General features: G+C 35.6%; 1 protein-coding gene across 4 annotated transcripts in view; it reads right to left on the bottom strand.

Moving 5' to 3' along the window:
* Positions 1 to 25,577, bottom strand: part of VPS54 (VPS54 subunit of GARP complex) — a 97,495-nt gene that overhangs the window by 45,418 nt on the left and 26,500 nt on the right. For all 4 annotated transcript variants that reach the window (XM_059405973.1, XM_059405976.1, XM_059405974.1 and 1 more), the window contains 6 exons: positions 13,613 to 13,691; positions 11,193 to 11,227; positions 8,631 to 8,762; positions 4,268 to 4,653; positions 1,236 to 1,362; positions 152 to 259 (listed from right to left, as the gene is read on the bottom strand). In XM_059405973.1, coding sequence (XP_059261956.1) covers positions 152 to 259; positions 1,236 to 1,362; positions 4,268 to 4,653; positions 8,631 to 8,762; positions 11,193 to 11,227; positions 13,613 to 13,691 — 867 coding nt within the window. The remainder of the gene's footprint in view (positions 1 to 151; positions 260 to 1,235; positions 1,363 to 4,267; positions 4,654 to 8,630; positions 8,763 to 11,192; positions 11,228 to 13,612; positions 13,692 to 25,577) is intronic.

Genomic DNA, 25,577 nt, shown 5'->3' with positions numbered 1-25,577 from the left:
GACTATTTTTTCTTCTATTTTTCCATATTTTGAATTTTTAAATAAATAAGAAAATGTTACTATTATAACTGCATATATGATCACTAGGATCATGTAAAAATAAACAATAAAAGTCTAGACCAAAATACATCAAATAAAAATGTATAATTACCTGTTTAATGATATTTTTTGCTGTAATAATCATTTCTTCACTATAGATTTCTAAAAAGTTAAGTTTTCTTTGTTTTAAAAGTCCAAACACAAGGGATACAAGTCTTTCCTATTAAAATAAAAACATGGAATTTCACGGTTTAAATATAAAATAATCTCACTCAGAAGCAGAAATATGCAACATCAAGCGTTTTATTATTTGATCCTCATACCTCTACCCTGCATATGGTATTTTCTGGAAGCCTAAAAAAACCCTTTCACAGCAATCTTATCAGATTACTGGAGTCACTATTTTAAAACAGGTCAATTCTAATGTACTACAGTGATCAAATGCAGCTGGTTTGGGGGTAAAACAATATAGGTACATTTTGGCCTAGTTTCAAACAAGTCACTGGAAAGTATCCTTCTCAAAACTTGATGACCTATAAATACTCCATGAGTCCTGTGATTTTTAGTTAGTTGGTCAAGAAGACTAAAATGATGACGGGACTATTTGTGGGGGATTAACTATGAACACATACAAAAATCTCTTTAATAGGCTGCTATCAGGGCTTCTGGATTCTTTACTAGTTCTTGGCAATAATCAGCATTGAAAAGGCAGCAGAAAAGGGAAGCCTCGATATGTAAGACCTCATTTTAAGTCCAATTTCTTTTTTTTTTAAATTTTTAAGATTTTATTTATTTATTTGACAGACAGAGATTACAAGTAGGCAGAGAGGCAGGCAGAGAGTGAGAGGGAAGCAGGCTCCCCATGGGGCAGAGAGCCCAATGCGGAGCTTGATCAGGACCCTGAGATCATGACCTGAACCTAAGGCAAAGGCTTTAATCCACTGAGCCAGCCAGGCGCCCCTAAATCCAGTATCTAATTAAGGTATAAAATTACCTTATTCTCTAACTTCACAGGATAATGAACAATTATGGTGCTTGCTAAAGTCACATAAAGTAAAGGACTTCACTGAAGTCTCAGCTTGAAACTTAAGATAATTTTATGGACTATCATCAGAGAAGAATGTGTTCTAAACTAAGATATTAGGAGTTAACAGTAAACAATGTCATCAATTTCATCCAGAGTTCAAAGCACATACCTCTTCTAAAATTTGACAATCATCTTCCAGTGGTCTGTTTAAGTCACTGTGAGAATAAGTAGAAAATTCTGCAATCATCATTTTATCTATCAGTTTTTCTAATTCACAAAGTTGTGATCCCAAATGCCTACAAAGGAAGAGGAAAATGTGACATATATTCATTAAAAACCCAATTCACTCCACCATCAAGGAAACTAGTTGGAAAAACTCTTCTAGTTGACAGTATTTGGCCAATAATGTGATATTTGAGTAAAATGGAATCTTTTAACTTAACAAAAATAACTGCGGTAGTTTCATATCATCTCCCAAATCCTTTTTTTTTCTTTACATGTTGAACCTCCAAACACTTAAATGTATCACAGAGAACATGGTTCTAGAAATTTCATGACTGCTTTTTTGTCTGCTTTTCACAAACTATTGAGTTATTCTAAAGTTCTTTCCTAATTAACCATTTGTAGAATAGCAATGTCAGTAGCTCCCCAGCCATTCATTTATTCCAGAAATACAAGTGTCTACCATGGCCCTACTGGGATGGATATAAATACTTGAGGATTATAGGGACAGACTGACTCAATTCAGTCTCTGTTATGAACAGTGTAAGTTACTGCGCAATTTCCCTCAGGTCATTATATTGAAAGTCATCAAGTCATCAGAACACAAGATTAAAAATATAAAAATACTAAGCAACAGTCTATTCTTAGAACTTTTTCCTCATAAAATATAATATTTCTTTTTAATCTACCTCTAATATTTACAGATCTTAATAGAACTGGATTAAGGACTCTAATCCAATGGGCAAAGTTGTGGGGGTGGTAAAGGCAAATATGATGCCGATGCCCGGCTGGATCCCAGGACCCTGGGATCATGACCTGAGCCGAAGGCAGAGGCTTTAACCCACTGAGCCACCCAGGTGCCCTATAACTCAATTTCTTGAAAGGGAGAAAATGAGAAAATAAACTTCTGTATCAAACTTGCATTTGAATGTCCTTATCTCAACATCACAAGATAATGTGTAATGTAGGTCTCTTGTCTACTTATAAGCATCAGTGATGTTAACTATGTTCTTAGTTATTAAAATGATTATGCCCAATGCAGGGTTCGATCCCAGGACGCTAGGATCATGACCTGAGCTGAAGGCAGATGCTTAACTGATTGCCCCACCAACCTGCCCCCAATCTTTCATTTTTTTCTCAGCGTTGTCCTATACAGAGGATAAAAGCACTCTAAAGAATGAACTCCCAATATTTATCAACATTCATGACATTACACAGTGAAAGACCAGTAAAAATGACAAAATTAGTATTTATTTTAAAATACCTTCAAGGGTGCCTGGGTGGCTCAGTCAGTTAAGCATTGGACTCTTGGTTTCAGCACAGGTCATGATCTCCGGGTCCTGAGACTGAGCCCCATGTAGGGCTCTGCACTCACTGTACAGTCTATTTATCCCTCTCCCTCCTCTTCTGCCCCTCAATAAATAAAACCTTTTAAAAAAGTAAAAACAGGGGCGCCTGGGTGGTTCAGTCAGTTAAGCCTCTTTCTTCGGGTTAGATCATGCATGATCCCAGGGTCCTGGTATAGAACCCTGCCTTAGGCTCCTGCTCAGCTTCTCTCCTTCTGTCCCTCTCCCCATCCTACCACATGTGTTCTCTCTCAAAGAAAATATTTAAAAAAAAAAAAAGTAAAAAATAAAAATACATTCCATTCAGACATTCAAAAAACCAAAATATTTACAATTTCAGAGGTAAAAGGGAAACTAAAAATCATGTCCATGCTAGGAAACCAAAGTAGGCTTCAAAAACTGTGATTCACCCAAAAATTATTGTAAAATTTTAGGTACAGGTATATTTTAATGGAAAGAAGATCTAATCAACACCTTTCAATAGATTTTCAAAGAGGCTTGTGACTCAAATGTTTTCTGTAGACATCCAAGTCTAGATTAGGCTCCTCCCCTGAAGTTATTGCACTGTAGGATGACAACCCAGTCATTTCTGTCTCCTTCATTCTGCCAAATCGTGAAAACACTCTCTGCTCTGTTCATGGCAATAATCCCAGTAATCTGCATGGTGTCTGACATGTAAAGGTAATCAGTAACCATGTCTTGAATGAATGAATCAATCAATCATTTACGTCATTAAATTTGGGCCACCTTTTAAAAAATGCATTCATTCTAAATATCCCAATTACCTATCCTTAGTCAGTAAGAATTTATAACTCAGTTAAATTTATTTTGAAGCTAACTTTTCCAGACTATATTAAGTATCTATTAAGTTACAGATTACATCTTCCATACAACTTCTTTATAGTCACTTAGTAGTGTAAGGTTTGGATGGGTTTTCCAGCAGAGGGACTTCTATAAGGACACTGCGAGCCTGCTTAACTGAATGAAATTTTGATAGCCTGTATCTGGTTTATCTACAAATTAAACATTTTGACATCATCTCACATGAAATAACTAAAATCATAAGGTTAAAAATATTTTCAAAATGTAAGAATGCAGGAAAAACTGGGTCTTTTCCATCACCATATGGAATTTTTTGCAATATGATAAACACTGATAGTTAGAAATTAATTTTAATAACCGGGAAATAATTATATTATATATAAATATGTAACTGCATTATTAAATAACTATTTAATAATTATCAAATTTAAAACATATTCAAGAACTTTTAAAATGAACTTAATTTTAGATATTCCTTCCTGCACCTTGATTTTCTAACTTGACACAAAACTATTTCAACATTTTCAAAATGTTATTTTCAAAGTTATGACTGGCCTTTCATTAGTACCACCTATCAAAAATGTAATTTTGTTTCTCCATTCAAATGTTTCTGTAAATACTGGTGCTTACAGCGTTTGTTTCACTAAGACTAAAATATCGCAATGGTAACACTACTATACAGATAAATCTGGAAGAAGAAATATTCATGTAACTTACATATATTCACACTTCCTCAGCTAACATTACACACTAAAATTTATCCTTTCAGAACTGCTAACATTATCTCTAAACCCTTACTTAAAGGACATACCGGAAGCTGTGAATGCCCTGAAGCTCCTGCTGTAGAACCTCCTGTGTTGTTGCTATTAAGTCCAAAGCTCCAACAAACTCAGAAGTGGATAACAACACCTGCACTGTAGGCTGAGTCTGGTGTACAGTGGCCATTAACTTGAGTTTATTGTACACTTTAACACAATTGTTTCTGGTAAGTGCCAGTCTTAAAATGTGTAGTGATCCTTCACACATTACTTTATCAATCTGTGCAATCTTATCTCGAAGCATCTTTACAGCCTGGGAAGTTTTCTTGAGGTAGTCCTGCAATTCGTGTTGAGAGGTCATTGCATGAAAAAATGCTTCAGAACGTAGAGAGATCTGGTGAGCAATGTTTACTTCCACAATATCCAGATAATGGCTCAGCTTAAGAAAGAAGAAAAAAAAATCACAGAGTATAAGATTACCTTCTTTGACTATCCAAATACTTTCTGAAAATGATACAATTTTAAATTTTATTTTAAATTCCTATTGTATGAACAATTTTAAATCCTATTGTATGAACTATTTGATTATGGGATTCTTGATATTGGGCATAATAAAATGAAAGGGAAATGAAAGGTAACAATCCAAAGATTAATAAATGTAAGACAAAAGAGTAGAAGTATCCAATTTACCTTCTTTCTCTGCTCCTACTACTGCCGTCCAAACACCAACTACTTTCTAGAAATTAAGAGTACCCCACAGTCATCTGAGATTATAATATAGTTTCAGAAGTTCTCAGATCCGAAACAGAATGATCTCTTTAACCCCCACACCGTCACACATCACTCATCTGATTAGAAGTTTATTATAGTTACCATTTATTGACTCCTTCCTTCTATGTACCAGGCAGTCGTATTTTATATACATAATTTTCTAGTTTTAACAATCTTAGAATACAGGTATTAGTATTCTTATTTTACAGATGAGGAAACTGAGGCTCAGAGACATTAAATAATTTGAACAAGATCATATGGCTAGTAAGTGGGAAAACTAAAATTTGAACCTAAGCCTGTCTGACTCAAAAACTGAAGCTCTTTCTACCATACCACTCTGCCTCAAAAGAATCTGACAGATTCATGATCCAGTCACAAACTATGGAAAATACCAGAATTCACTGGGATTTTTTTTCAAGGCTGCTTATTTTGCATTTCAAAAATTATTCTTTAACCAATTTGTAAAACTCAGTATATATTTGTAAATACACACATGCACACACACACGCACATATATTTATAAAATGCCAATATATTGGAAATTTATTTCCGATATATTTTTCCCTTAAAAGCTTGACATATGCCTTAAAAGAGTTCATATATATTTTATTTGTAACACAAGCAAGATTAATTCCTAGAGCAACATATATTAAAATGCTTTCTAATTTCAAATATGGACTCCTAAAGCTTGAGTTGCCTTTTCCTCCTTTCTAATTGCATATGCCTTTTTTGGCTACGTTATCTTTCCATTTCTCTCCCACTTTTTAACTTTTAGATTCTTTAACCTATAGCTCAAACTTTGGGCATTATCTGTCAACATCTTAGAAGAATTCAGTGTTAAAGGGTTAATGCACTTTCAACATTTAGGACTCATAAGATTAGAAGATAGTATTTAGTCACTAAGACTATTTTCTTCAAACCATGCAGGATAGCACATATCTTCAACAAGGCTCCTTCAGTAATCTATTACAATATACAACAGGTTACAAACAAGAATTTTTTCCATGGTTTAAATCTCGTGAGATTATACCCTTTTGGTATTGTTCTTTTCATCTTCAACATGGCTTGTTCACTTATTTACCCAAAAAGCAATATGGGGACAAAGGTACTTGGGTACCTTGTAAGCTAAAGTGGACTCAATTTTCAGAATAGGAAATTTGAGAATGTAACTCCTTCAGGACACTGCTATTGAAAATACGGTTTATATGCTGCTGCCAGTCTGTTAACTATTTAACAGGTCCATGATAAAATAAGGTATTTGCTGAAAAGTAAATCAACTACATCACTAAGCCCACTGCATTGTTTTTTCATAGAAAGACCTTCTTAATAAAGGAAGTAGTGCAATGATTTACATTCTAGTGCAAGCTCCTTATTTCATCATAGACCAGGACTTTGGATAGCACTAGAGTGGGATACAAATTAACTAATGCTCTTTGTAGCATCCCCCCTCTTTAAAATTCACAAGATAAAAACAGCTGTTTATCAATCATAGAGTATGAAAGTGTTCTCTTGGAATTCTTTCTTCCATTCCTTTTCTAAGAGAGTAGAATAAGGACCCAGAATGTAAACATAACAAACCTGATTCTGAACTTAACAAAAACCAAATTCCAATCCTTTAATTAAACATTTAACATGAAAAAACTTTCATTTGAACTTCAAAAATTTCTGCAAGTTATCAATATTCCATTGATCCATTCTTTTCAAAAGCATAATATTTTCCGGGAGCCTGGGTGACTTAGTGGGTTAAAGCCTCTGCCTTCTAATCAGGTCATGATCTCAGGTCCTGGGATCAAACCCTGCATCGGGCTCTGTGCTCAGCAAGGAGCCTGCTTCCCCCTCTCTTTCTGCCTGCCTCTCTGCCTGCTTGTGATCTCTCTGTCAAATAAATAAATAAAATCTTAAAAAAAAAAAAAAGCGTAATATTTTCATAATTCATTTTCTAGAACAATTTTTAGTCTTCCTAAAAGTATTTAGTAAAGATTAGTATTGAGGATCTTTTTTTTAAAGATTTCACTTACTTATTTGACAGAGAGAGAGATCACAAGTAGGCAGAGAGGCAAGGCAGTGGGGCGGGGGGTGGGGGGCGGGCAGTGAGGGGAGTAGGATCCCTGCAGAACAGAGCCCGATGCGGCACTCTATCTCTGGACCCTGAGATCAGGACCTGAGCCGAAAGCAGAGGCCCAACCCACTGAGCCACCCAGGCGCCCCTAGGATGAGATCTTTACTGGCTTTTGTTGTTTTTCTCTTTTAAGGTATTATTTTAACAGGGTATATATTGGAATGTGAAAAAGCAATCTGCGAGTAGGTCTATGCCCCTAAATCCATAATTTTCATCAGATTTACGAATTTGTTCTTACTCAAGGAAAACCTTTATAGGTAAAAATGTTGCCGAAGGAAAAATTACTTCATTTTTATTTTCAACTATGGAAAAGGAATAGTCAATGATTCTTTCCCTACATTTCTTCTCCTCTTCTCCCCAAACTAGTTTTTTCTTCAGTTACTAGACCTCATTTATTGAATAGTCTTCCTGAGAAAAGTTTTCAGACTGCTAAGAGATGTCACTAGCCTGAAAAAAATGCTTTCTTCTCAGTTTAAAACCAGTTTTAGAAAAGCTCTAAACTGCTGAGAAAGAACAGGAATAAAAAATCTTTACTTCCTATTCTAGTTTTAAAAGATTCTTGATATGTGAGTTAAGATATGTTTAAAACTCTGTAACACGCTGACTTCTCAACAAATTACAAAATATTGTAAAAGTTTTTAAAAACTTCTGACTAATAACATGCAAAAGGTTAGGCTTTGCAAAATTAATGCAATTTTTTAAAAGATTATTTATTTATTTATTTGACAGATAGAGATCACAGTAGGCAGAGAGGCAGGCAGAGAGGAAGGGAAGCAGGCCCCCTGCTGAGCAGAGAGCCCAATGCAGGACTTGATCCCAGGACCCCAGGACTCTGGGATCACAACCTGAGCCGAAGGCAGAGGCTTTAACCCACTGAGCCACCCAGGCCCCCTTTAATGCAATTTTTAATACAATACTGTGTATTTCAGCTATCATATTTTTGCTCCAAAATAATCATCCCTACAATGTGGAAATAAGGAAAAATAGTACCACAGCAAAAATTAATTTTCCATACTTCAAATCATAAAGAATATAAAATTAGCCGATATATTGTTTGGGATAAGTGAAATTCCACCAACTGCTATTTTAGATTAAGAAGCACTCCAACAGGGGCGCCTGGGTGGCTCAGTGGGTTAAGGCTTCTCTGCCTTCGGCTCAGGTCATGGTTCCAGGGTCCTGGGATCGAGCCCCACATCGGGCTCTCTGCTCGGCAGGGAACCTGCTTCCTTCTCTCTCTCTCTCTCTGCCTACCTGTGATCTCTGTCAAAACAAATAAATAAAAAAATCTTTAAAAAAAAAAAAAAAGAAGCACTCCAACAATTAGCTTCTTTTTCACCAGCACAACTTGTTTTCCACTGAATCAAATGCTCTTATTTTATCAGTTAGATTTGAAGGCAATAACAAAAAATATGAAAAAATTAAAAGAAATAGCCCTTAATAAATAACTAGATCAGAAACCACACAAAAGGTACCACTTAACCAGAATAAAGTTTTCTAAACACGGAAAAAAGTAAAAATGAAATTACCTTTTCTTGTAGCAACTTTGAGGAAGCTGCATCACGATTTCCTTTTCCACCAGCAGTATTAAAATGAGACCATGGTAAAACTGAATTAAAAGTTAAGGAATCGTCCAAGGCAAAATCTGGTTTCATAAAAATCTATTAAAAAATGTATTTTCCTCATTAGATAAACATTTTTTAATATCCACTATCCCTTCAAACATCATAAGACCATTAAAGATGATTAACTGAGATCTGAAGCATAAACAGCAAAAATAATACATTGATTTATACAAAGATCTGTATAAAAATGTATAGTGTTTCATCAAGCTAAAAATACTCATGAAAAATAGAAAAATGTATTTTGTCTTTACCAATGGAGGCGATCATTCCATTACTATGTAATAAAATTCACTAATGCAGTCCCACCAGGCACACACCAAAGGGAGATATCCTACTTATACCAAAATTTCTGTATTATTTCCCACTGAAGTAGTTTTTTTTAAATGCTAAGTATCAAGTTCTTTATATTTCTACTTTCTCCTGCTTAAAATGCTTTCAAAATTAGTCTTGAAGATTAGACATATACTGAATTTTAAAACCAGAACAAATTCAATTTTATGAAAAGTTCGTTCTTTTTCCTTTACATACCATTTCCATCCGGGCACTAAGTCCTACGCATTGTATTTTCTACGTAACACTTGAATGTTCTCTCTCTTCTATGTCTATAGCATTTTATTAGTGCAGCTCTTCATCATCTCTGGATTACAGTAAATGGCTATTTACTCATGTCCTTCCTCAATCTATCCCCTATACTGCTGTCAGATATACTTTTAAAATGCAAGTATCACTGAATTAACTTCTCTGTTTAAATCTCTCAATGGAGTCCCATGATCTAAGGACCAAACTCTTTAGAAGGGCATCAAAGGCACTTCGTTTTGTTTTTTTTTTAAGATTTTATTAATTTATTTGACAGAGAGAGCACAAGCAGGCAGAGAGGCAGGCAAAGGGGAGAAGAGGAGAAGCAGGCTCTCCAGCTGAGTAGACAGTCCGACGCAGGGCTCGATCCTAGAACATCGGGACCATGACCTGAGCCAAAGGCAGACACTCAACCCACTGAGCCACCCAGGTGCCCCAAAGGCCCTTCATTTTCTTTGAACTCCATCATCAATTTGTATTTTGCCAATCCCACTATTTACAAGTTACAGTCTAACAATACTCAACTTCCATACCCTCTTGTGCTTAACTATCTCTGTACATGCTTTCTACCTAGAATGCCTTCCTGTCTATTTTCCTGGAGAACACAACCAAATCAAAAGGGCAAACGTTATCTCTGTATGAACACTTACCCCATCTTTGAACACATCAGTCACCCCATCTCTGAACGTAAGTATGTATACCACATATATTTATGTATCTCATACTTCACAAAAATTATTTATTAAATATATGTATCACCTCCTAGAGATCATACATCCCTATAAGACTGGATTTATAGCTAATTAATCTTTGTATCTCCAGTACCTAGCATAAGGCCTGAAACATGGTTTAACTTACTTAATTTCTATGCTCTATTTTATTATAGTTACTGATCCATTTTACCTATATCCAAAAATTAGTATAAAGTGATAGGGAAAATCTAACTAGGGACATGAGTGTACTTCTTAGTCCTTGCTTTAGTATAATTAAAAGTATTGATTAATTCAATAAATATTTACTGATGATGTAACCTGTATGCTAGGCACTAAGGTGGAAACAAAGATAAGTTATTATATAGGTCCTAATCCCAAGGACCTTTAGTCCAATGGATGTGGTAAAATATACACATAAATATCTTACAAGAAGAGTGACAAATGCCTTTAAAAGGAAGGCATAGGTCTATATAAAATACTAGGAAATGCAGCAAAGGGGCCAATTATCTTCAGCTGGGAAGAGACGTATTCATGTAAAGTTGCCATTTATGTAAGAAAATATAAAGAAAGGATTAGATACGGGGAGTTGAGGGAAAAGTCTTCCAGACTGAAGTAAAGAATGTGTAAAGATTAGTAAGCGAAAGTTGAGTGTGACTATGATGGAAATGAATAATCAAGGGCCTTAAATGATAGAGTTTGAATTTTATTTTGTAGGAATCAAACAACTTTAAAAATGATTGCCTTTTTGCTTCTGTCTGTTGTCTTCTCTGTGTCATTTCACTTTAGAGAGCAGTTATCATAGACCTCTTTGAGAATATAATGAATGCAATGGACTCTTTCCCCAGAGCAGAGCGGGGAAAGAAAACATCTATTACACATCTCTTTAAAATTTTCACACAAAGGACATATCTCTTAATAATTTGAAGGGGTAGTAACATCAATAAAGTTCTTTTTCAGAATGGAGAGACTTAAACACATTTGTAGATTTCAGTAATAAAGAAGAAATTGATGATGGCCAAAGAAAGAAGAAAAGTGATGCACAAAGTCCCAGAACAGGCAAAGTGGTTAAGGTGTAAAAAACCCAAATAAAAGCTTCTGATAAGGTAAAGTTAACAATATTAGAGATAATAAAAAATTAAAGATATTAAAAATTTTTCTCATGTATAAGCTTTGTTACCTTAGGTACTTGCTCCAGATCTGTCCTGGATTTATCTATGAAAAAAAGGGGAAAAAAATACAATTTTCTTAACTTATTTTCATTTTATTCTATAAAATATATTTTGACCAGACTCTGTACTATATCACAATTAAGTAAAGACTTAAATTTCCTCAACAGACATCAAGCACTTCCTATATGCCTAGCAGTAAATAAAGCACTGAAAAAGTTCTATGTTTCAAATAATTTTAATCAATTGTATGAGTGCAAGAAAGCTAAATATATTTCAAGTCTTTTTTAAATAGACACAGAAAACTTGATGCTATCTTATTAAGTTTGGTGAAAATAAGTTTGGCATATAGTTTTTAAAAATGAATTAAATTCTGGGACACCTGGGTAGCTCAGTCAGTTAAACGTCTGCCTTCAGCTCAGGTCATGATCCCACAGTCGTGGGATCCAGTCCTACACTTCTCCTCCCTCTGCCTGCTGCTCCCCCGACTTATGCTCTCTCTCTCTGTCAAAGAAATAAAAACTCGAAAAAAAAAAAAAAAAGAATTGCATTCTAATATAGGAATAGTGCTTTTTTTTTTTTAAAGATTTTATTTATTTTATTTGACAGACAGAGATTACAAGTAGGCAGAGAGGCAGGCGGAGAGAGAGAGGAGGAAGCAGGGCTCCCTGCTGAGCAGAGAGCCCGATGCGAGCCTCGATCCCAGGACCCTGAGATCATGACCTGAGCCGAAGGCAGCGGCTTAACCCACTGAGCCACCCAGGCGCCCAGGAATAGTGCTTTTATTGTTCAAAATACTCACCATCCCACCCAGAATTTCTTACGAAAAAAGATTTTAATAACATATTAAGATATTAATACCCTATTAGTTTTCTTCTTAGACATCTTAGGCTATATCTACAAACCTGCAAATGAACCTACTTTACCTTCATCTCCCCAGCTAAATCTCAGAGGATGTACCCTCCTTTCCAAAACTAACCTTCCTGGGTCAGACTCTATACCCTCCGGCCTCCTCTAGGAGCATGCTTCGTCAAATACCCTGCCTCTTTCCATATCTTCAACCTCTTTCCTTCTAATAGTTCTTTCTCTCTGCATATATACATGCTCCGTTCTCTCTCATTAAAACAAAACAAAACAAAAAAAAAAACAAAGATAAAGTTAAAACCCAACCTGGACCAGGCTGACACAAGGGAGGCCCTCCGGTACACAATTTAAGGAAGCATTCACTCAGGTTTGCAAATGCATCTCCTGCCTCATCTAGTGTTGACCATGCAAAAATATTCTTATACTCTGTTCTCTCTAGTCAATATGCTATCCCTCAAATCCTCAAGTCATATCCACACTGATAGTCTCCATTTCTTTCTCTTGTACTCACTCCTTAATATATAGTACTGTTTTCTATAACCACCACTTCTAAGTCTGAATGCCCTCTATAAGAGATCCTAAATTGTGAAATCCACAGAAACTTCTCTGTGTGCAAACTGATCATTACCATTACCAACAACTGCCTGACCACCAAAACTTGTGCTTCAATAACTCTCTCAAATGTTTAAATTCCTCTCCATCTTCATTATAACTGTTATTGGGGCCACATGACTTCTCACGTGTATTACTGCAATAGCCTCCAACTGTCTCTTTGCCTCCCGTTTATCAACATCCTTAAATTTATTTTCCACAACTGTTTTCAAAATGAAATGTAAAATCATAAATCTGATGCCTGGTTAAAAATATTCTGAGGCTCTGGACTGCTTTTAGAAAAGAAAAATTCCTTAGTATGGCATAGAAGGCTCTTCATGATCTGACTCCCCTGCCTACTTCTTCAGCCTCACTTCTTACTCCCAGTAGAGCCAACATACTGTACTCTTAAGAGTTCTTAGAACATGCTCTGTTCTCTCTTGACTCTGTTGCTTTGCATCCACTGTTCCTTCTTCCTGGAAGGCCTTTCCCCACAGAAACCTCTTCAGCAGCTAGTTTAAAACACAAGAAATCATTAATTCTGTAAGTTTTCTAAGGCTTAGCAAATTAGGAGATCTATACCAACCTACCATGCTGAAGTTACTGTTTGATATACAGTGCTGCAATTGTTGGCTTACTTATTTAACCCTACTGAGAAAACTATCAGCTTCTTGAAGATAAGTGCTCTTTGTTATTCAACTATTTTTAAGGAACAAGCAAAATACCAAGCACCCAGATGTTAAATAAGTATTTGTTGAAATGAAGGATAACACTAAAATGAGACCCATAGTGTTTCTCTTAGAAGCTTTTGGAAAAATTATGATAATAGGCTATAAAACTTCCACTAAAAATGAAATTATAGGTAGAATAGCCACCAAAGTCCCCAAATTAAGATTTTGTTTGTTGATATTTACGCTATGCTACAATTATCACATATTTATCTTCCTATTGTCTACAAATAGCACATATTCCATACCATGAGTATGTAAGAGAGTCCTGTCAAAGGTATCTTTAGGAGGACAAATATTCTTGCATCTCTCATGAATCTTCTCTCTCTATAAGACAAATAACAAATTCAATGTTATGTAGCAATATGAATATTCAAAGCATCAAAATATTTCACAAAATACCAAATTAGTTCTATAATTTTTAACATGAAATCACTAGCCTCTTCAACTTAAACATAAATAAGTATGCTTAATAAACCAATACAAGCTCTATGAACACCTATATGCTTATACTCATCCCATTTTATATAATTACAGTAAAATTTCCATAAATTGGAATGAAGTGGGAATGCGAATAAAAAAAATCCTTATTTATATAACAGAAATCAATTGAAAATAATTTTTTAAAAGAAGAAAGACACCTAAGACAGAAAGACAAGTTATTAGCTGACAAAGTCAAGAAAGAAAGAGAACCCAACCCTACTCTGATTTCAGATTAGATGGCTCACTAACAACCAATTCTATCTTTTCAGAGATACCATAAATAAGACACATGGGAAAATGGAGTATGGAAAGGGAAAACAAACACTGAGCTAGTAGTGATCAGAGTTTTGACAGCAATTGTGGCAGAAACCAAAGTACTGTCTTCCAACATGGCTGTACCATTTCACAGTCATACCCACAATGAATAAGAGTTGCTATCAGTCTATATTCTTGCCAGCATTTGGTGCTGTGTTTTGAATTTTTGCAATTCTGAGATACATAGCAGCATTCCATTGCTGTTTTAATTTGCAATTCCCTAATGACATAAAATGTTAAGCATCTTTTCATATGCTTATCTGCCATCTGTATGTCTTCTTTCATGAGATGCCTGTTCAGATCTTTTGTGCATTTTTTTTATTATGCCAAAATACATATAACATAAAACTTAACACTTAAAACTACTAGTGATGTTGACTACCTTCCCATATACTACCTGGTCATTTCTACATCTTTGGAAAAATGTTCATTCAAGTCCTTTTCCCATTTTTTAGTTGTGTTGTTCTTAGTTTTAAGCATTATTTGTGTATTTTGGACACCAATCCTTTATCATACATGTGTTTTGCAAATATCTTCTCCCAGTGTCTAGTCTATATAATTCTTTTAGTACTGTCTTTCACAGAGTAGAAGTTTTCAATTTTAACAAAGTCCAACTTGTCAATTTTTTGTTTCATGAATTGGGCTTTTGATGCTATAATCTAAAAAATCATCATCAAACTAAAAGTCATGTATTTTCTCTTACGTGATCTTCCAGTTTTACCATTTTGCATTTTACACTTAGATCTACAATCCATTTTGTGGTAATTTCTATGAAAGGTGTGGGCAGTCTATGTCTAGATTTTTTTTTCTTCTTTTTTTGGCAGGTAGGTATCTCGTTGTTCCAGTACCATTTACTCAAAAGACTACTAAATTACTTCTGCACCTTTGTCAAAAACCAGTTGACTGTATTTGTGTGGGTCTATCTCTGAATTAATTTGTTGCTTTGATCCATATGCTGTTTATTCTTTCACCAATACCACACTGTCTATATTACTATAAGTTCACAGTAAGTCTTAAAAGTCAGTTAGTGTCAGTCCTGCAACTTTGTTCAATACTTTGTTGGCTATTCTATTTTCCCTTTCTATATAAACTTTGGAATCTACAAAACAAATTCTTGGAATTTTAACTGGGACTGGATTCAATCTATAGACCAAGCTGGGAAAAACAGACATGTTGACAATATTGAGTCTTCTATCTACGTACATGGACTCTCTATTTATTTAGATCTTCAGCAATTCATCAGTTTTGTAGTTATCTTCATAAAGATCTTGCACATATTTTATTAGATTTATACCTAAGTATTTCATATTCTTTGGTGCTAATGTAAATGGTGCTGAGTTAAATTCAAATTCTAACTGTACATCACTAGCATAGAAGAAAGCAATTCCCTTTTATAACAGTAATCTTGTATCCTGCAATCTTGTTATAATTGCTTTTTAGTTCCAGGAATTTTTCTGATTCTTTGGGTTTTTCTACATAAACAATCATGATTATCTGTGAATAAAGACAGTTTTAGTTCTTCCTTCCTAGTGTATATTTTATTTTCTTTTCTTGTCTTGCAAAGTTAGGGCTTCCGGTGTGATGTACAAAAGGAGTGGTAGGGACATCTTTACCTTGTTCCTGATCTTAGTGGGAAAGCATCTATTTTCTCACAGTTGTAGAGTTTCTGTAGATGTTCTTTATCAAGTTGAACTGTCCCTATATTTCTAGTTTGCTGAGAGTTTTTAACATGAATGAGTACTGAGTATTGTCAAAAATCTTCTATCTACTGATATGAAATATGATTTTTCTTCCTCAGTCAATGTATGGATTATACAAATTGCTTTTTAAATATTGGATCAGCCCTGCATATCTGGAATAAAGCCAACTTAGTTATGGTATAGAATTCTTTTCATACATTATTGAGTGTGACTTTCCAATTCTTTGTTAAGGATTTTTGCATCCATGTTCTTGAGGAACAGCAGTCTATAGTTTTCCTTTTTCATAATGTCTTTGTCTAATTTCAATATTAGGTTAATGCTACCTAAGAATAAGTTAGAAAGTATCCCCTTTGCTTCTATTTTCTGGAACAGATCTTAAAGAACTGGTATAACTTCTTGCCTAAATGGTTGGCATAATTCACCCGTGAACCCACGTGGCCCCGGTGTTTTCTATTTTGAAAGGTTATTACTGATTGTTTCTTTAATAAGTATAGCTTTATTCAGAGTGTCTTTTTTCTCATGTGCAAGGTTTGTGTCTTCCAAAGAACTGATCTTTTTCAGCTAGGTTACAGAATTTGTGTGCTTAAAATTGTTCATAATATTCTTTTATTATCTTTTGAATGTTCACGAGATCATTACTGCTGTGCTCTCTTTCATTTCTTTTTTCTTTTTAAGATTTCTTTATTTATTTGACAGACAGATCACAAGTAGACAAGAGAGGCAGGCAGAGAGAGAGGAGGAAGCAGGCTCCCTACCTAGCAGAGAGCCCAATGTGGGGCTCGATCCCACGACATGAGCTCAATCATGACCTGAGCTGAAGGCAGAGGCTTTAACCCACTGAGCCACCTAGGCGCTCCTCCCTCTTTCATTTCTAATACTAGTAATTTAGGCCTTCTTTTTCCTTAACTGACCTTGCTAGACAGTTACCAATTTTATTGATCTTCTCAAAGGAGATCTCAATTTCACTGACTTCTGGTCTAATTTTTTAAATTTCTTTTCTTCTGGTTTTTGTTTTGTTTTGTATAGCTGACATACAATGTTACATTAGTTTCAGTACACAACAGATTTACCTTCTTCTTATTTTGAATTTAGTTTGTTCTTCTGGTCTCCTGTGGCAAAACTTAGATTATTAATTTTAGATTTTTTTCTCTAATATACACATTCAATGCTGTTAAATTTCCCTCTAAGCAATACTTTGACTGACCCACACATTCTGCTAAGTATCTATCAACACTTCCTTAAGCTCACTGATTCTTTCCTCTGCCATTTCAAGTCTACTGATAAAGCCATCAAAATTATTCTTCATTTGCCAGTGTTTAATTCTAGCATTTCCTTTGATTCTTATAGTCTCCATCTCTCTGCTTACATTATCCATCTATTCTTGCATGTTGACTACCTTTTCCACTGCAGTCTTTAGCATATTAACCATAGTTATTTTAAATTCCCAGTCTGATAATTCCAAAATTGTTGCCATCTGAGTCTCGTTCTAGTACTTGGTTTCTTTAAATTGTGGGGTTTTTTTCCTTCTTGTTTTTAGTATTTATTTTAATTTTTCTTGCTGCAAGCCAGATATGAAGTACTGGATAAAAGGAACTGAGGTAAACAGGTATTTATTGTGAGGTTTTATGTTTATCTGGCTAGGAATCAGACTATATGTACTATTTCATGTAGCTGCAGGTGTTAGAGGCTAAAATTTCCTCTCTTGTCCTTGTCTTTGTCTCCCTTCCTGTCTTTACAAATTTCTTAAATAAAGTTGAAGACATGCAATTCTTTCATAGTACTCCATTACTATACCAGTGCCCTATTGATATGATGGTAAAATGTGGAAAGAGGGAAAGCATTCCATAAACCTGTGGTTACATCACTGTCTTTTAGTGAGTTTGTGCCCCTGTGCTGTGACCTTCAAAAAGCTTCTAAATTGTTTATTTTCAGTTCCTTCAGATTTTTTTCTTTCGAGAACAGGAGTAGACATTTTTCAAGTTCCCTACATGCTGAACCAGAAGTATTTTTAACTTTTTAAGAAACCACTTAACTGTTTTACAAAAGGGTTGTACCACTTTAAATTCCCACCAACAGTATACGAGAGTTCTAGTTATTCCACCAGGGCTGACAATAGGGTAAGGCAAGCAAGCAGCCTGGATACAATATTTAAATACAACAGAAAAATCCAACAATAACTTCTGACTCCCCAAACACTACTCTTAGATTTTGGTGCTCTTCACATTTTACATCTCAGGCAATTCATGGCCTCATCCTAGTACTGGCCCTGTCCTTCACATCCTTATAAACACATGAAAGAATATGTATGGACATGCTATTGATTTTTTTCCTTAACTATTTGGTAGAAATCAATAGTGAAGTCACATGGACCTGAGTTTTCGTCTTTGAAAGCTACTTAACACCAATTTCTTTAACAACTACAAAGGCTATTCAAGTTATCTATTTCTTCCTGATAGAGATTTGGTAATTTGTATCTTCAAGGAATTCATCAGTTCATCTAACTTGCTGAATTTATTGGCACAAAGTTGTTGATAATATTTCATTATTAGTCTTTTTATTTCTGTAAAATCTATAGTGATGTCATCACTTTTATTCTTGTTATTGGTGATTATGTCTTTTCCCTTTTCTTCCTGAATCAGTATTGCTAGAGATTTGTCAATTCTATTGATCTTATCAAAGAATCAGGTTTAGGTTTCACTGATTTTTCTCTATTTCTCTATTTTCTATTTCACTGATTTTAACTTTGATGTTTCTTTCTTCTGCTTATTTTGGTATATATTTGTTATTTTTGTAGCTTTTTTTTTAAGATTTTATTTGTTTATTTGACAGAGATTACAAGTAGGCAGAGAGGCAGGCAGAAAGAGAAGAAGGGAAGCAGACTCCCTGCTGAGCGGAGAGCCGGATGTCAATCCCAGGACCCTGGGATCAGGATCTGAGCCGAAGGCAGAGGCTTTAACCCACTGAGCTACCCAGGCGCCCCTTTTGTAGCTTTTTAAGGTAAAAGTTGAGGTCACTGACTTGAGATTATTCTTCTTTTCTAATATATGTATTTACTGCTATAAATTATTCCTTAAGTACTGCTTGAGCAGCATGCCACAAATCCCAGTATGTCTTGTTTTCATTTCCATTTAGTTCAAACGTGGGGGTTAGGAACACAAATATGCCACAATCAAAAATCCAACAATAACTTCTGACTCCCCAAATACTTAACTACTAATACTCTACTGTGGATTGGAAGCCTTAACAGTAACATAAACAGTCAATTAACACATATTTTGTATATTATACATATTATATACTATACTATATTCTTAAAGTAAACAGAAAACAAAATGTATTTAAGGAAGCCAAATACATTTGCAGTACTGTAACTATATTTACTGAAAAAAACCTGTATGTAAGTTGATCTTTACGGTTCAAACCCATGTTGTTCAAGGGTAAATGGTTCTAATCTACTTTTCCTTTTTTTTTTTTTTTGAGTAGGCTCTATGACCCTGAAAGACCTGAGCTGAGATTAAGAGTCAGACACTTAACTGATTGAACCATCCCGGTGCCTCCCTTTTGCTCTATGACCGGCATTTTTTTTTTTTAAACTAATATGTATTATTTCTTTCAGGGGTACAGGTCTGTGATTCATCAGTCTTACACAATTCATAGCACATACCCACCCCAATGTCCATCACCCAGCCACCTCATTGCTCCCAGTTCCTTCCCCTCCAGCAACCTTCAGTTTGTTTCCTGAGATTAAGAGTCTCTTATGATTTGTTCCAAACTTTTGTTGCATTTTTCCCTCCTTTCCACTATGAGCCTCTGTCTTGTTTCTCAAATTCCTCATATCAGTGAGATCGTATGATAATTGTCTTGTGCTAATAGACTTATTTAGCTTAGCATAATACCCTCTAGTTACATCCACATCAATGCAAAAGGTAAGATTTCGGTTTTTTTGATGGCTGCACAGTATTCCATTATATATGTGTGTTTACACACATACATATATGTACACACATCCACACACACCACTTCTTCTTTATCCATTCATCTGTTGATGGACATCTAAGCTCTTTCCATAGTGTGGCTATTGTGGACATTGCTGCTATAAACATTCAGGTGCATGTGCCCCTTCGGATCACTACATGTGTACTTTTAGGGTAAATACCCAGTAGTGTGATGGCTGGGTCGTAGGGTAGCTCTATTTTCAACTTTTTGAGGAACCTCCATGCTGTTTTCCAGAGTGGCTGCACCAGCTTGCATTCCTACCAACAGTTAAGAGGGTTCCCCTTCCTCTATATCCTTGCCAACACCTGTCATTTTCTGACTGGTTAATGTTAACCACTCTGACCAATGTGAGGTGGTACCTCACTGTGGTTTTGATTTGTATTTCCCTGATGCCAAGTGATGTTGAGTACTTTTTCATGTGTCTGTTGGCCATCTGGATGTCTTTTTTTGCAGAAATGCCTGTTCATGTTTTCTGCCTATTTCTTGACTGGATTATTTGGTCTTTGGATATTGAGTTTGATAAGTTCTTTATAGATTTTGGATACTAGCCTTTTATCTGATATGTCATTTGCAAATATCTTCTCCCATTCTGTCGGTTATCTTTTAGTTCTGTTGACTATTTCCTTTGCTGTGCAAAAGCTTTCGATCTTGATGAAGTCCCAATAGTTCATTTTTGCCCTTGCTTTCCTTGCCTTTGGTGATGTTTCTAGAAGTTGCTGCAGCTGAGGTCGAAGAGGTTGCTGCCTGTGTTCTCCTCAAGGATTTTGATGGATTCCTGTCTCACACTGTGGTCTTTCATCCATTTTGAGTCTATTATTGTGTGTGGTATAAGAAAGCGGTCCAGTTTCATTCTTCTGCATGTGGCTGTCCAATTTTCCCAATACCATTTGTTGAAGAGACTGTCTTTTTTCCACTGGACATTCATTCCAACTTTGTCAAAGATTAGTTGACCATAGAGTTGAGGGTCCATTTCTGGGCTCTCTATTCTGTTTCACTGATATGTGTGTCTGTTTTTGTGCCAGTACCATACTGTCTTGATGATTACAGCTTTGTAATAGAGCTTGAAGTCTGGAATTGTGATGCTGCCAACTTTAATTTTATTTTTCAACACTCCTCTGGCTATTCAGGGGCTTTTCTACTTCCATATAATTTTAGGATTACTTGTTCCATTTCTCTGAAAAAGGTTGACGATATTTCGACAGGGATTGCATTAAATGTGTAGATTGCTGTAGGTGGCAGAGATATTTTCACATCCATGTTCTTCAATCCATGAGCATGGAACGTTTTTCCTTTTCTTTGTGTCTTCCTCAATTTATTTTGGAGTATTCTATAGATTTCTGGATTAGATTTATTCTTTCTTTGGTTAGATTTATTCCAAAATATTGTGCATTTTGGGGAGCAACTGTAAATGGGATGGACTCCTCAATTTCTCTTTCTTCTGTCTTGTTGGTCATGTATAGACATTTAACTGATTCCTGTGCATTGATTTTATATCCTGACACTTTACTGAATTCCTGTATGAGTTCTAGCAATTCTGGGATGGAGTATTTCGGGTTTTCCACATTAAGTATCATATCATCTGCAAAGAGTGAGAGTTTGACTTCTTCTAATATTATTTTTTTTAAGATTTTATTTATTTATTTGACAGACAGAGATCACAAGTAGGCAGAGAAGCAGGCAAAGAGAGAAAGGAGAAAGCAGGATCCCTGAGAGCAGAGAGCCCGATGTGGGGCTTGATCTCAGGACCCTGAGATCATGACCTGAGCTGAAGGTAGAGGCTTTAACCCACTGAGCCACCCAGGTACCCCTTGACTTCTTCTTTGCTGATTTGGATGTCTTTTACTCCTTTTCCTTTACTGATTGCTGAGACTAAGACTTCTAGTACTATGTTAAATAGCAGTGGTAATAGTGGACATCCCTGCCACGTTCCTGACCTTAGGGGAAAAGGTCTCAGTTTTTCCCCACTGAGAATGATATGTGCTGTGGGTTTTTCCATACATGGCTTTGATGATATTGAGATATGTACCCTCTATGCCCATACTGTGAAGAATTTTGATCAAGAAAGGATACTGTACTTTCTCAAATGCTTTTTCTGCATCTATTGAGTATCATATGGTTCTTGTTCATTATTAATGTATTGTATCACACTGATTGATTTGCAGATGCTGAACCAACCTTGCAGCCCAGGAATAAATCCCACTTGGTTGTGGTGAATAATCCTTTTAATGTACTGCAAATACTATTAGCTAGTATTTTGGTGAGCATTTTTACATCCATGTTCATTAGGCATATTTGTCTGTAATTCTCCCTTTTGATGGGGTCTTTGCCTTGAACAGTTTCAGGAGGACAGGTATTAATTCTTCTTTAAATGTTTGGTAGAATTCCCCTGGGAAGCTGTCTGGCCCGGGGCTCTTGTTTGCTGGGAGATTTTTGATTACTGCTTCAATCTCCTTACTCGTTATGGGTCTGTTCAGGTTTTCTCTTTCTTCCTAGTTCAGTTTTGGTAGTTTACACATCTCTAGGAATGCACCCATTTCTTCCAGATGGCCTAATTTACTAGTGTATAGTTGTTCATAATATGGTCTTATAATTGTATTTCTTTGGTGTTGGTTGTCATCTCTCCTCTTTCATTCATGATTTTATTAATTTGGGTCCTTTCTCTTTTCTTTTTGATAAGTCTGGCCAGGGGGTTATCAATCTTTTAATTCTTTCAAAGAACCAACTCCTAGTTTCGTTGATCTGTTCTCCTGTTCTTTTGGTTTCTTTTTCATTGATTTCTGCTCTGATCTTTATTATTCCTATTCTCCTCCTGGGTTTAGGCTTTATTTGCTGTTCTTTCTCCCTCTCCTTTAAGTGTAGGGTTAGGTTGTGTACTTGAGACCCTTCTTGTTTCTTGAGAAAGGCTTATATCACTATTTATTTTCCTCTCCAGGATTGCCTTTGCTGTATCCCACAGATTTTGAACAGTTGTGTTTTTATTTGTTTCCATGAATTTTTTTAAATTCTTCTTTAATTTCCTGGTTGACCCATTCATTCTTTAGTAGGATGCTCTTTAGCCTCCATGTATTTGAGTTCTTTCCAACTTTCCTCTTGTGACTGAGTTCCAGTTTCAAAGCACTATGGTCTGAAAATATGCAGGGAATGATTCCAATCTTTTGGTATTGGCTGAGCCCTGATTTGTGACCCAGGAAGTGATCTATTCTGGAAAATGTTCCTAATGCACTAGAGAAGAATGTGTATTTTGTTGTTTTGGGGTGGAATGTTCTGACTATATCTGTGTGGTCCATCTGGTCCAGTGTGTTATTTAAAGCTTTTATTTCCTTGTTGATCTTTTGCTTAGATGATCTGTCCATTTCAGGGAGGGGGCTGTTAAAGTCCCCTACTATTATTGTATTATAGATGTATTTCTTTGATTTTGTTATTAATTGGTTTATGTAGTTGGCTGCTCCCATGTTAGGGGCATAGATACGTAAAATTGTTAGACCTTCTTGTTGGACAGACCCTTTCAGTTTGATCTAGTGTCCTTCCTCATCTCTTATTACAGTCTTTGGCTTAAAATCTAATTTATCTGATATAAGGGCTGCCACCCCAACTTCCTTTTGATGTCCGTTAGTATCATAAATTGTTTTCCACCCCCTCACTTTAAATCTGGAGGTGTCTTTGTGTCTAAAATGAGTTTCTTGCAGACAGCATATCGATGGGTCTTGGGGTTTTTTTTTTTTCTTTAATCTATTCTGATACCCTGTGTCTTTTGATTGGGGCATTTAGCCCATTTCTATTCAGGGTAACTACTGAAAGATATGGATATAGTGCCAGATAAGATATGAATTTGTCTGTAGGTGACTGTTACTGTATATTGTCTCTGTTCCTTTCTGGTCTATGTTACTTTTGAGCTCTCTCTTTGCTTAGGGGACCTTTTTCAATATTTCCTGTAGGGCTGGTTTGGTGTGTGCAAATTCTTTAGTTTTTGTTTGTCTTGGAAGCTTTTTATTTCTCCTTCTATTTTCAATGACAACCTAGCTGGATATAGTATTCTTGGCTGCATATTTTTCTTGTTTAGTGCTCTGAATATATCATGCCAGTCCTTTGTGGCCTGCCAGGTCTCTGTGGATAGGTCTGTTGCCAATCTTGTCCCGAGCTGCTTTCAGAATTTTCTCTTTGTCACTGAGACTTGTAAGTTTTACTATTAAATGATGGGGTGTGGACCTATTTTTATTAATTTTGAGGGGATTTTTCTGTGCCTCCTGGATTTTGATGCTTCTTCCCTTTTCCATATGAGGGAAATACTCTACTATAATTTGCTCCAATATATCTTCTGCCCCCATCTCTCTCTTTCTTCTTCTTCTGGGATCCCCATTATTCTAATATTGTTCCATCTTATGGTATTGCTGATCTCTCAAATTCTCCCCACTGATCCAGTAGTTGTTTATCTCTATTTTCCTCAGCTTCCTTATTCTCCATCATTTGGTCTTCTATATCATTAATCCTCTTATGCCTCATTTATCCTAGCAGTAAGAGACTCCATTTTTTTTTTAAAGATTTTATTTATTTATTTGACAGAGAGAGATCACAAGTAGGCAGAGAGGCAGGCAGAGAGAAAGGAAGGGAAGCACTCCCCTTCTGAGCAGAGAGCCCGATGTGGGACTTGATCCCAGGACCCTGAGATCATGACCTGAGCCGAAGGCAGTGGCTTAACCCACTGAGCCACCCAGGCGCCCCAGAGACTCCATTTTTTATAGCACCTCATTAATAACTTTTTTTAATTTCAACTTGGTAAGATTTTAGTTCTTTTATTTCTCCATTAAGGGATTCCCTAGCATCTTCTATGCTTTTTTGAAGCCCAGCTAGTATCTTTATAATCGTTATTCTGAACTCTAGTTTCAACATCTTACTATTGTCCATACTGATTGGGTCCCGAGCAGTTGATATTGCCTCTTGTTCTTTTTTTGAGGTGAGTTTTTCCACCTTGTCATTTTGTCTAGAGAAGGACAGATGAATGAGAGAACAAAATACTAAAAGGGTAACAACGACCCCTGAAAAATATACACTAAACAAATCAGAAGAGACCCAAATACAGGGGGAGAAGAAAGGGGAAAAAAATATGATTAGTCTGGAATAGAACAGAGCTTCACACTTGACTCAGGGCATATTTTGGTCTGTTAGAAGAAACGGCCTCCCAAAATTTTGAAGAAAGAAAAACGTGTGTGTGTGTGTGTGTGTGTGTGTGTGTGTGTGTGTACATATAAAGGGGTAAATACAATGAAGGGATGGCTGTAAAGATGAAAATTAAGAAGATTTTTAAAAAGGAATTCATAAGATAAGAAGTTGGTTGAAAAAAGAAAAAAATTGTTTTAAAAAAAGGAGAGAATGTGATCAGGCTGGAGACTAGAACAAAACCATACACTAGATTTAGGGTATATTTTGGTCTGTTAGAAGAAACTGTATGTCAAAATTTTAAAGAAAGAAGAACTTATACGTATACAAAAAGTAACATTAAATACAATGAAGGGACAGAATATGACTATAAAAGTGAAAATCAAAAAAGATATTTAAAAAGGTATTAAGATGTTGGTTAAAATAAAAAAGAGGAAAAATCTAAAAAGAAAAAGAAACATGTAAACAAAATTTTAAAAATTTAATTTTGAAAGACTAAAGAATCATGAGAAAAAAGCCATGAATCCTATGTGCTGTATTCCCCTAGCGCTGGAGTTTTGCAGTT

This window comes from Mustela nigripes, chromosome 7, assembly GCF_022355385.1.
Source record: "Mustela nigripes isolate SB6536 chromosome 7, MUSNIG.SB6536, whole genome shotgun sequence".
Lineage (NCBI taxonomy): Eukaryota > Metazoa > Chordata > Mammalia > Carnivora > Mustelidae > Mustela > Mustela nigripes.
Note: the sequence above shows the minus strand (reverse complement) of the source record. Positions and strands in the feature narration are given on the sequence as shown.